Raw genomic sequence first — 13,327 nt, 5'->3', positions numbered from 1 at the left:
ACATCAACAAAACTCACCTTTGTGATTTCGTTGACTTTATCCTTGCAAATGCATCTGCAGGTTATCCATACATCTCTTTGCCATGTCTGTCATCGCCGGTAAATAGCATGTTAGCATCGATTAGCATAGCATGTTAGCATCAATTAGCGTAGCATGTTAGCATCGATTAGCTGGCAGTCACGCCGTAACCAAATATGTCTGATTAGCACATAAGTCAACATCAACAAAACTCACCTTTCTGATTTCATTGACTTTATCATTGCAAATGCATCTGCAGGTTATCCATACATCTCTGTGCCATGTCTGTCATCGCCGGTAAATAGCATGTTAGCATCGATTAGCGTAGCATGTTAGCATCGATTAGCTGGCAGTCACGCCGCAACCAAATATGTCTGATTAGCACATAAGTCAACAACAAAACTCACCTTTGTGATTTTGTTGACTTTATCGTTGCAAATGCATCTGCAGGTTATCCATACATCTCTGTGCCATGTCTGCTTCAGCACCGCTGGTAAATAGCATGTTAGCATCGATTAGCTGTTAGTCACGCCGCAACCAAATATGTCTGATTAGCACATAAGTCAACATCAACAAAACTCACCTTTGTGATTTCGTTGACTTTATCATTGCAAATGCATCTGCAGGTTATCCATACATCTCTGTGCCATGTCTGCCATTGCCGGTAAATAGCATGTTAGCATCGATTAGCATAGCATGTTAGCATCGATTAGCGTAGCATGTTAGCATCGATTAGCTGGCACTCACGCCGTAACCAAATAGGTCTGATTAGCACATAAGTCAACAACAAAACTCACCTTTGTGATTTCGTTGACTTTATCATTGCAAATGCATCTGCAGGTTATCCATACATCTCTGTGTCATGTCTGTCATCGCCTGTAAAATGTGAAGACACTACAGCACATTCAATGGGGGTCTGGCGGCAGACACTTTCGCATCTTCGGTGCAACTTGAATCCCTCCCTCTTAGTGTTGTAACATCCTCCGACAACACACCGACGAGGCATGATGTCTCCAAGGTTCCAAAAAATAGTCGAAAAAACGGAAAATAACAGAGCTGAGACCCGTGTGTGTAATGTGTACAAAATGAAAATGGTGCCTGTATTACCTCGGTGACGTCACGTTCTGACGTCATCGCCACCAGAGCAATAAACAGACAGGCGTTTAATTCGCCAAAATTCACCCATTTAGAGTCCGGAAATCGGTTGAGAAAATATATGGTCTTTTTTCTGCACCATCAAGGTATATACTGACGCTTACATAGGTCTGGTGATAATGTTCCCCTTTAAATCGCCAAATGATTCCCGAGCGCGCCGCACGCTGCTGCTCACTGCTCCCCTCACCTCCCAGGGGGTGGAACATGGGGATGGGTCAAATGCAGAAGACACATTTCACCACACCAAGTATTTGTGTGACAATAATTGCAACTTCAACTCTAACTTAATAAAATGCCGACTGCTCTGTTCATAGTCCGATGACCAAGAATAACAATGTCACACTTATGTTAAAAACATTATTTTTGGCGACGAGCAGACCCAGAAGCATGAGACCCAGAAGCCTCATGTTAGATTTTTGTGCAGATGCAGTCATTTTTACTCAAGTAATGTTAAAAACTAACATAGTTTAATGGACAAATATTGATATGTATTTTAATATTGTTTTTTCTTCTTTTAATTATGACAAGTTAGGCTCTGCCACACCTGCCTACCCCAAGCACACATCCCTGACTAACGGGCTGTGGTTTTCCTTACCCTAAATTCAGCTGGGATAGGCTCTAACTCACCTGTCAGCCTGATCAGGAAAGCGGTAAAGAATGAATGAATACATCTCTGGAGCAATCTCCTTCTGGAGATTAGACTGTCCACCACTGTAATGACTTTTAAAGTGCGTAATATTTCTATTCTTCAGCTTTTAGCCCAGCATGAGAGTTGGCTTTTATTTATTTCCTAGATGTATTCTTTTATTTTTACTGAGTTGCGTCAGCATGTTGGCAGCACATTCAGGAGATCATGCGCTTGACTCTCCATTGAAATATTCCTGTGTACTAGAGATGCGCGGATAGGCAATTATATCATCCGCAACCGCATCACTAAAGTCATCATCCACCCGCCACCCACCCGAACCAACATTTCATCAAACCCACACCCGCCCGCCACCCGCCCGTTGTTATATATCTAATATAGATGATGCAAGGCATTAGTGAGGTTAGAAAGTGTAACTCCCTCCAAATTGCACAGACACAATAGCTTTCTTGAACTGATTTATTTGAAGGCTTCCTTTCCCTTCAAATCCACCGTGAAAACTGTAACAAATAAAGCACGTTGCAAACGTAAAAATAATAACATGCACAGCATGTGGATCAAACATTTTACCAAGTAAAATACCAACAAATGACAAATACCTTGTTGGCCATACCCGGAAGTAGCTTGCTTACATCCGTCGACAGACCAAACGAGACACTTCAAAATAAAAGTATGCCCACATACTGTTTTAGAGAGTGCTGCTCGTTTTTCGTATGTGGGTAACACCATTTAACTATTTATGAATGGTTGATTTCTATAGGCTAGTAAGGTAAAGTGTTGTACCTGAAAAGTTTGGGCTACCTTGCTTCTGCAGCCTTCATCAGAGGTGTCACGTGATGTTAGCGTGACGTTGTCTGTGACGTGATATATGGATTGTACCATCAAGAGTTGTCAGGTACAACACTTTACCTACTAGCCTGTATAAATCAACCATTTGTAAATACACGTCAGTAGGCTAAATGAACCTCTTCAACATAACATTTAACTATGTATAATGTAGCGGCTGGCTACAGGGTGTTAGCCAATGACTTTGGCTGGGGGGCGGGACTTCCGAGAGAGATAGGGAAGTGACGTTTTCGACAGGAAGTGAGTGTTCGAGTTGTCCCTGGAAAAGCGTTAGAGACATGAGAGCTGTTGTGTGGTTGTATTACATCTTGTGCAATAAAGACAAGACAAACGAAGAAGTTTTATGGGCCTACATTCTTGGGATTATAACAACATATATTTCCGAATTGGTTCAACCGCCACCCGCCCGAATCTATTCAAAATCTATTTTTTCGTCATGTCACCCGCCCGACCCGCGGTTTACCCGCGGACTCCACGGTTGTGACCGCAAACCGCGCATCTGTACTGTGTACAGTTTGCATGTTCTCTCTGTGCACGCGTGTGTCTACTCTGGGAACTTCCTCCCGCCTTTCAAAAATATTAGGATATTTTTCAAAAACGGACAAGCGGCACAAAATGGATGGGATAGATTAATTGTAATTTGACCCTAAGTGTGAGTTTGCTTATTAGTGTTCTACGATTGTCTGGCGAGCCGTCCAGGGTGCATGGGTTGGTGTGCCAGCAACCTGGGGGTTCCTGGTTCGATCCCTAGCTTCTACCAACCTAGTCACGTCCGTTGTGTCCTTGAGCAAGACACTTCACCCTTTTTCCTGATGGGATCCTGGTTAGCGCCTTGCATATTAGCTCCCGCCATCGGTGTGTGAATGTGTGTGAATAGGTGAATGTGGAAATAGTGTCAAAGTGCTTTGAGTACCTTGAAGGTAGAAAAGTGCTTTGATTGATTGATTGATACTTTTATTAGTAGATTGCACAGTTCAGTACATATTCCGTACAATTGACCACTAAATGGTAACACCCAAATAAGTTTTCAACTTGTTTACCACGTTAATCAATTCAATTCATGCTATACAGGTATAACCCATTTACCCTGACTCTCGTCAGCAGTTCTCCAAGTCAGTTGGGATAGTTCACCAGTGACCCTGTTGAGGACAATTGGTATAGAAAAAAGGTTGACTGAATTAGTTTTGTTCTTACTTGTTTTAATTTTATTAGTAATTTAACCACCATGCTATTGTGGAAGGTCTCCGACCCAGATCCTCCGTTGCTTGGCAGGAAATACCACACCCTGGAGCAGTGGTTCCAATCTTTTAATTCAGCTTCTCCCATAAAGAGAATGGACAAAGTTCTCTTAAGCGTTTCAGCTTATGCATGTAGTTTTATCCGTCTGTTCCCTCGTCTGGCCCTCACTCTCGTTTGCCAGCCCAGTCATGATCTGCAACGCTGCTGATAAAGGGAACAGCTGATTAGATAACTCGTTCCAGCTGAGGTATCCACTCACCTGTCTGCTGCTTCATGGCCGGTCCCTGCACATGCCCCGCCCGCAGGGAACGCGTAGACCACGCCCCTCTCCACAGCTAAATAATGTGCTGAATAAATAAAGTAGATTAAATTGTATTAGATTGGAATGACACAATGAATGCAAGCACCTGTCTGTTTTGTTGACAACTTTATAGTTTTTTGTTATAAAATGATGAGACTGAACAAAAGAAAAAAACTAAGTATTGGACTTAAACTGAAAAGAATGATTTTATCACGGTGTCATTTTCTGTGGGTTCGTGACGGAGTCACTTCACACCACATAAGCTCCACTTGTCAGGAGACTGAAAGAGATGATTGTAGCCTCCATTCCGGCTCAGTGATGTAACCATGCAATGCAGACCCTCTCTATTACAACATCAAAAGAACCATGTTCTCGCACTCTTTTCATATAATTCTAGCAAAATTATTCCTGCTTTGGGAAATAGGTAACTACAAAACTAATTTCCTGGGTCAGCAGTGCAATGTGGAGTCATTAATCTTTTGTTGTGCCCTTTTGACACCCACAGTGGAAGTGTTCTTTTGACCCCAAAACATGCTGCATCACAACTTAAAGTGTTAGTAGCTGAAGCAAGGATGTGGCAACAAATTCTGGGCCCCCATTCCTTCCTAAACTTAATGTCACCGGACGGCAAAAACCAAGCAATTGCATGGATGTGGTTTAGACCCACTTTTTAAAACACAATTAAAAAAAATTCAAGCAATCGTATTATTGAATTTTCATAGCTATTTTGATTTTTTTGTAACATTTCTGACTATTTTTAAAAATGCAGATTTTGTGATTGAACTACATTGTATCTTACCTTGATTTGAGAAAGAAAAACACAGAAGATGTGTTTGCTGTACTTACATTTTTAATGCCAAAAATGGAAGCAAAAAAGGTCAAAAATCAAAAACATGCATGAATGATCGTGCACAGCTTTCATTTGTTAAAATGACAATAGCACAAGTCCATTCAACAAGCTGCTTGCCGACTGGCTAGAACAGCCGGACGTGTTGTATTTCAACTGCAGTGTGATGGATGAACATTATTGTTTAAAGGGATCTATTTGTCATATAATAATCTCCTGTCCAAAAGCAATTATAGCGTGTAGGGCAGTGGACTGAATGAAGATGTTCATTTCCCGTTGTCATTAAGAGAGGCCTTCATGTGAAAACTAAGTGCACCCTGTCTCAAAAATACATCCACACATTTATCCATCATATTGAAGCACTAACCAGTAAATAAACACTGCCACACAAATACAATTACAGATTCGTGTTCAGGCGAGTGAAGGTTCAGTTTAGAGTTAAAAAAGGGGGCAAAAACAGTAATCATTTCTGTATCTTTTCCCTTGAGCAAAGACTTGCCATTATCCGGAAATGATCTGAAATTGCCTGGTAATGTGTTTATCTTCGTGGTTCAACCGTCTTCTGGTTCACAAATGAAAGCAACTAATGAGCAAATATTTGCACACACAAACAAACAAACAAACAAACACACACACACACACACACACACACAGACATATACATCTATATATATATATATATTAATATATATATATATATATATATATATACTGGATATATACATGTATAGCTATATATGTGTATAATATACATATACACACACACATATATATATATATATATATATATATATATATATATATATATATATACATACATTAATATATGTATATATATACACATATACACGCACACATATATACATATTTATATACACACACACATATATATATATGTGTGTATGTATATATATAAACTTTGACAGTCCTTATATATATATATATATATATACAGTATATATATACTGTATTTCCTTGAATTGCCGCCGGGGCGCTAATTAATTTAAAACCTCTTCTCACTCCTGTGCTTACCAAAGGCATGCGGTAAAAGTAAGCATGCGCTAATTATTTTAAAACCTCTTGTCACTCCGGCACTTACCAAAGGTATACAGTAAAAAAGTTAAATGTAAGCTTGGACCTTAAATCCTACTGAATAGCTCTTAATCTTCTTCCCTTTATGCGATTTCAAATTACCGGTATTGAAATCGGCCTTCTCCATTTTGAAAATGATGACAGGGGAAGTGTCACTTGTGACGTCACGAGTTGGACCAGGCGGTAATACTAAGCATGCGCTAATTATTTTGGGAAGTGAGTTAATTCAAGGCAGGCGCATATACTATATGCCCTGTGGCAATTCAAGGAAATACGATATATATATATATAACCGAGAAACTTAAATAGAATAATTGTGTATAATATTTTGACAATTAATTTGCATTTGTGTCAAAATGTTGGGGGATATTTTCAAGTTTATTTAGACTGTTTACTTAATTAATGTAATCATGGTTAATCCCAATTCAAAAGTGATAACAATTTGCTAACACTATTATATACACATTATACTGAAACTTTTGGCTTATATATTTTTAAAAGGACCACAGGTGGTATTTTTTTTCATCAGAGAGGATAAACATTGTTAAATGTTTTGTTTACATGTATACAATAATACAAAATATACTATGTCACCCCCCCAAAAAAGACATGTATATACATCTATGTCATCTTTGTGCTGTAACTAGTAATAAGTCAACACAATTTTTTACACACACTTTCACACTGAGCATGGACGTGACATATTCTTTTTTTTTTGTTTTGAGGAACGATGAATTTTTTATTGGCTCACGCAACTGTGCGGAACATGGGCTCAGACGCTCATGAATGCCATCGCCGCCAGTGTGAATTGTGTTGGATGTGAAATATGCGAGTAATTTGCATTTTCATTATTTATTTGTCACACGCCTGAAGTGTGGAGGCCTTTGCTGAGGTCATCCCCCAATGAAATACAGCGTGAAGTGAACGAGCTTGCGCACATATTTACGCTGAAATTGCCTGCAGCTTCCTTTCTATAGAGTGTTGCTGTTTCAGTTTTGGACAACACAAACGAGGTGAGATACAGCGGGGGCGGCTGCGTGCTCTTTCAAGTAAGGGAAGCTCATTTTTATTCTCTCTAGACACGGGAACTGTCTCCAATAAAAGATAAAATATATAAAGATGCTAGATTTTTCTAAGAAAACGCCACTTCGAGGATTGTAAAATTCTCCAGATGAACTTGGAACAACAGAATGAAAGTTATTTATATTTCAGGACCGCTGGTTCAGTCATTTTTCTGACAATCAAAAGGGGAGTCAGCCGCAGACAGATCATCCAATCATAATACTGAAGCCCAGCAGCCAGACCAGCCTCGACCAAGCCCACAGTCCTTACACTTCCAGAGACGCTCGGTGTCTGATGGGCGGGACAATGCCGAGCATTTATCCAATGGCTGTCTAATTTGGCTGCAGCGGAACAATCCACTCTATGGTCCCCCATTGAAGTCAATGGACGTTAAAGGCCTATTGAAATGAGATTTTCTTATTCAAACGGGGATAGCAGGTCCATTCTATGTGTCATACTTGATCATTTCGCGATATTACCATATTTTTGCTGAAAGGATTTAGTAGAGAACATCCACGATAAAGTTTGCAACTGTCGGTGTTAAGAGAAAAGCCCTCCTTCTACCGGAAGTCGCAGACGATGACATCGCAAGTGTGGGGGCTCCTCACATATTCACATTGATTTTAATGGGAGCCTCCAACAAAAAGTGCTATTCGGACCGAGAAAACAACAATTTCTCCATTAATTTGAGCGAGGATGAAAGATTCGTGTTTGAGGATATTGATAGCGACGGACTAGAAAAAAAAAAAACGAGTTAAAAAAACAAAACACGATTGCATTGGGACGGATTCCGATGTTTTTAAACACATTTAATAGGATAATTCTGGGAAATCCCTTATCTTTCTATTGTGTTGCTAGTGTTTTAGTGAGTTTAATATTACCTGATAGTCGGAGGGATTTGTCCACGGGTGTGTTGACACCAATATCTCAGGGGAGTCGATGGCAGCTGTACGGACGGCACAAGCTCAGCTGTAATCCGGTAAGTGGTGACTTTTTAACCACAATTTTCTCACCGAAACCTGCTGGTTGACATTCGGTTGGGATCCATGTCTGCTTGACCGCGCTCTGATCCATAGTAAAGTTTCAGCTCTGGGAATTTTAAACAAGGAATCACCGTGTGTTTGAGTGGCTAAAGGCTAAAGCTTCCCAACTCCATCTTTCTACTTTGACTTCTCCAATATTAATTGAACAAATTGCAAAAGATTCAGCAACACAGATCTCCAAAATTCTGTGTAATTATGCCGTTAAAGCAGATGACTTTTAGCTGTGTGTGTGCGTAGCGCTCATACTTCCTAAAAACGCGTGACGTCTTGCGTACACGTCATCATTACACGACGTTTCGAAGACGAAACTCCCGGGAAATTTTAAATTGTAATTTAGTAAACTTAAAAGGCCGTATTGGCATGTGTTGCAATGTTAATATTTCATCATTGATATATAAACTATCAGACTGTGTGGTGGGTAGTAGTGGGGTTCAGTAGGCCTTTAAGCTTTAACACTGTTTAATGCACTGTGACGCTACCACATTGAATGAGAAGAATGTCGGAAAGTAGCCAATTCTCAACAAAAATTGAACAGCATATTTAATGAAATGTAAACACAAAAGTACGTACTGACCACTGAGCTAAGCTTCCCTTGCAGTCTTAGAGGAATTGCCACTGTCGAGAGAGGTTTTTTTTTTAGATGTGTGTGGATGCCCTGCCATTGTCTGCGGAGCTGGACCTGGACAAATACCGGCTAGTGGTACGCCCTTCGTCTCCCATGGCGTTCTCCATCTTTGACAACAAGGAGCTCTTAAACCTCTGCTGGAAGTCATTACCCATGAACACATAGAGCACCGGGTTGAGGAAACTGTTGGCCGCCGCCAGGCATGTACCCACTTGTAGTCCAGCAGTTAAGAGGCCATGGTTGTAGTTGTGGTGGTTGAGCTCGAGAAGAATAAAGACGTGGTAGGGCAGCCAACAGATGAAGAAAGTAGCGATGAGCGCGGTCATGACTTTGAAGGGTTTGGAGGATTTGGTCATTCTGTTGTTGCGAAGCTTGGCGATGATGACCAAGTAGCAGATACTGATGACAACAAAAGGCACCACAAAGCCTGCCAGGAAGCGGCTAGTTACAATTATTTTGTGACTGTGTGGATTTAGTGTGTAGTTGTTGTAGCAGATGCTCCTGCCCATCTGATTCTGAACTTCCCGGAAGACAGCGGAGGGAAGACTCAGCGCAATGGCGAGAACCCAGGCCAGGATCACCACAACTGATGCCTTTCGTACCGTGCGGTGATTCTGAGCCCAGACGGGAAATATGACAGACACGCAGCGGTCGGCGCTGATGATGACTAGGAGGAAGATGCTGCTGAACATGTTAAGGAACAACACGGACGAGGCAAACTTGCATAGGAAGAGTCCAAAGATCCACTTCTCCATGGCCATTTGAGTGATGATGAAGGGCAGGAAGGTGCAGAAGACAAAGTCGGAGATGGCCAGGCTCAGGTACCACGTGGTGTTGACCGTCTTCTTCATCTTGAAGCCGGAGATCCAAATGACCACGGCGTTCCCGCAGAAGCCCAATACGAAAATGACGGCGGTGACCACTAGCAGAGACACGCAAAGGGCGTCGCTGGTACAGGTGGATTTGTGGTGATAAACCAGCTCTTCGTGTGGGTTGAAGCTTTCCTCATAGGTGTAGTTGCTGTAATCTTCGTAAAAAATCCCATCCATTTTCTCTCAACTGTAGAGTTCTGTTGGGATAGGAGACAAAACAATGAGCAAATGGTGTAGCGGTTAATCCAGTTTGACAGATAAAGTCAATACAAACCTTCCAGTGATGTTGACTTGATGCTGCCCAGAGACAAGAGTCAGCACAACGCTCCGATTCCTTCACTTTTTAGACTGATGAGCAATCAGCTGACCGGATGGTTTCCCAACATTGCACCATTGCCGGAACACTTTCAGTACTGCTGTTTGAGGCTAGGTAGAATGATAAAAAAAGAACTGTCGGAATGCAGAAGTCCATTCAGAGACCAAACCACGTGTCAACAAAAAGAAAAACAGCGTTAAACTGCTGTGTTCTCCCTCTGCCTTGTGAACATGAAAGGCATGAAATATTCACATGCGCCGATGTCAGAGTTTTGGGAGATGGCTCTGATGTTTAGGGAATTGGATGCTTTTCTGTTGTCTGCCAGAGGCCTGTTGTCAGCCACATGTGTTTGTTCGAAGCCGACAGAAGAGGACTGCACATGGGAGTGCAGTGTTCATAAAGCCATAATTCATCGACTGCACTGGAAATAGACTCCATTTTTGCATGTTCATCTGGATATTAGTTAACGCATTTTATATTAACAATTGCCAGCCCTTGGCTTTAATAAGCAAGCTGTTTCACTTGTGTGCGTGTGTGTGTGTGTGTGTGTGTGTGTGCGTGTGTGTGTGTGTGCGTTTGTGTTACTCCTATTGACATCTGTGTTCCTTGAGGCGACATGAAAACCATGGGAGCAAGGGAATGAACGATAATTGTCTTCATCATCACATTGTCATTATGTTGATTGGCAGAACATGATGAATATGGAAGGCATTACTACTGAGCCTGTGAACAGTAGGTTACTACTATCTGAAGACGAGGTGTCCAGGCTGGTCCACCAACATTTAAGAGGACGAAAAAAGCTCTTTATTACAACCCTCCCTCTCTTCACGATTCAGGGGTGTTTATTAAAGGGGGAAATTGTTAATGGTTTGTCAAGCGTTTTACTCACCTCCTCCTTTCTCTCTTTATGTCTTGTCTCAGAATTTTTGGCTTGTTGCTTCAATACCATAACACTAGTCACGTTTGCAGCATTCATTTATTTTACGTGATGCTATTACTGCACTTCTTAATGTTTATTTATTTACTGGAGCACGTTTATTTTGTGTTTTTGTATTTTGGAAATTAAAATTTTTCCCCACATCCATCTATCCTTTTTTTGTAATCCTCATTAAGGGCACGGGTGAGCTGGAGCCTATTCCAGCAGACTTACAGCGAGAGATGGGGGACACCCATTTTTTTAAATTGAAAACACTTCCTTTTGGTCTACATAACATGTAATGGTGGTTCTTTGGTCAAAATGTTGCATAGATTATGTTTTACAGGTCATCTTCAAGTCGCTTTCTGGCAGTCGCTTCCGGATGCGCTGTTTTGTGGGTGGTCTTATTTACGTGGCTCACCTTAGACAGCGTCTTCTCCCCGTCATCTTTGTTGTAGCGGTGTAACGCGCAAGGGCGGGAGTGGAAGAAGTGTCAAAAGATGGTGCGAACTGTTTTAATGACATGCAGACTTTACTTAAATCAATGACGGAGCAGCAATTCCTCATCCGGAAACAACAGCACCGCTGATGTGTCCTGTGAAAAACCGTCCGACCAGAAGTTTTTAAAAACTAAAGTTCCTTGGGTGAATGATGTAAACTCACTACACCGGTATGCTTAAGCGCTTTAATGGCGAGTTTACTAACAGATATAAGTAAGAACTTTACACAACTTTATATTAGAAATGGTAACAGCGGAGGATGAATGTCTCATAACAAGGAGATAGAGAAAAATAAGAAGCTTATCGACTACGGTGTCGACACGGACTACAAAGGCAGATTCGCGCAATTTTTCAGGATTTATGCAGATCCCAAATATAAATCAGCAGGTACCAGAAGGAAAGAAAAGTTGGTTTTGCATGATATTGCAAAACAAAACGCCAAATAATGTGTCTTACCTAATACACACAGCATAATAATACTCTTTTTATGTTAAAGCACATCAAGCGGTGCGGCTTCATAGCTTACCTGTCAGTCTTGCCCCTGACAGTTTATCTATGTTTTAGTTTTTTCTTCTGCATTTGTCTGTTTCCTGTGTTTAGTATTTCCTGTCTTTTAGTTCCTGTCAAGTGCTCTTAATTTGTCAGCTTCATGTCTTGTTCCCTGAGTGCTGTGTTCCTCCTCAGTGTGTTTAGTATTTCCTGTCCTTAGTTCCTGTCTAGTGCTCTTATTTTGTCAGCTTCCTGTCCTGTTCCCTGAGAGCTGTGTTCCCCTTCAGCTGCGGCTGATTGGCATCTGGCCACACCTGTTGCCAATCAGCCGGCTCCTATTTGTACCTCTTTTGTCTTGTGTCAGTTGCTGGATCTTTGTATTGTCATTTGTAATGTTGTTGCCTCACGTCACGCTTGTGTCTTTGCTACCTGTCGAGTCTGGCATAATTTCAGCTATTACCTGTCATGCTACATCTTGTCCTGGTCGCCGTAGTGGTAAGCTGTTTTTGTTTGCCATTAGCTATTTCGAGTTTTTCTGTTTGTTATCCTCTAGCTTCCATGCTAAAGTTCCTTTTTGTTTCTTGTTAGCTTCTATGCTAAAGGCCTTTTGTTTATTATCCGCCCACGTGCGTGCTTTTGGTTTGAACCCTTTGTTTGATTTTGTCTTAGTATCTTTATTAAATCATGTTTGCTCACTCCATGCCTGCCTACATCTCTGCATCTTGGGGTTCATCAACAAATAACTCTGACATTACCAAAGTCATGCTAAAAGATGTTGATCGATTTTTTTGTTCTATATTTTCAATAAAACATATATAATGTTGGTGTTGTTTACCTGAGTCATATTGCCATCATAGTGCAGTCTACACGTATCTCTTACGTTTGATTTCCATCTACTGGTCACCATGTCCTAAATAAAATTGCTTCGAGGTCGGTAAGCAAAACCAAAATTAACCATATATTAGGCGCACCGGGTTATAAGGCGCACTGTTGAGTTTTGAGGGGAAAAAAAGGATTTTAAGTGCGCCTTATAGTCCGGAAAATATGTTAATAACAACCTACTGTGGTAAGTCTGTTTTCTAACGCCTTGTGATTTTATTTTTCTAAAACATAATTTCTAATTAACAGCAAATCAGTTTTTCTTAGTATTGTAGATTTATTTGAACATATGTTGAAGTGTAAATTTTTTTTTTTTCAATACAATGCTTGGATAAAATATATTTGGACTGCACATACGTCTAACATGTGAAATAAAAGTAAAAGTTAATTCAAAATGATATGTTCCAGCTTCAGTCGCCATTGTTTACTACTACTACTACTACTACACACGGGAAGCTAATAGTCAACAGACGTTAATAAT

The 13,327-nt window shown here is 40.8% G+C and overlaps 1 protein-coding gene across 6 annotated transcripts; it reads right to left on the bottom strand.

Annotated features, from left to right (window-relative positions):
- Positions 1 to 3,597: 3,597 nt before the first annotated feature.
- Positions 3,598 to 10,163, bottom strand: cmklr1 (chemokine-like receptor 1). Of its 6 annotated transcripts, none has more exons than XR_009807542.1 (6): positions 10,021 to 10,163; positions 8,824 to 9,943; positions 8,088 to 8,295; positions 4,164 to 4,251; positions 3,890 to 4,108; positions 3,598 to 3,804 (listed from the first exon to the last, which is right to left on the bottom strand). XR_009807542.1 is itself a non-coding variant. In XM_061906561.1 (2 exons), the coding sequence occupies exon 2, from the start codon at positions 9,921 to 9,923 to the stop codon at positions 8,886 to 8,888; it is 1,038 nt and encodes a 345-aa protein (XP_061762545.1). In that variant the 5' UTR covers positions 9,924 to 9,943; positions 10,021 to 10,163; the 3' UTR covers positions 8,764 to 8,885. The 6 variants fall into 6 exon arrangements, 1 of the variants encoding a protein (XP_061762545.1); XR_009807541.1 differs by having other exon boundaries at positions 3,890 to 4,251; positions 8,088 to 8,152; positions 8,220 to 8,295; XR_009807540.1 differs by having other exon boundaries at positions 3,890 to 4,251.
- Positions 10,164 to 13,327: the final 3,164 nt, after the last annotated feature.

Source organism: Nerophis ophidion, linkage group LG07, assembly GCF_033978795.1.
Source record: "Nerophis ophidion isolate RoL-2023_Sa linkage group LG07, RoL_Noph_v1.0, whole genome shotgun sequence".
Taxonomy (NCBI): domain Eukaryota; kingdom Metazoa; phylum Chordata; class Actinopteri; order Syngnathiformes; family Syngnathidae; genus Nerophis; species Nerophis ophidion.
Note: the sequence above shows the minus strand (reverse complement) of the source record. Positions and strands in the feature narration are given on the sequence as shown.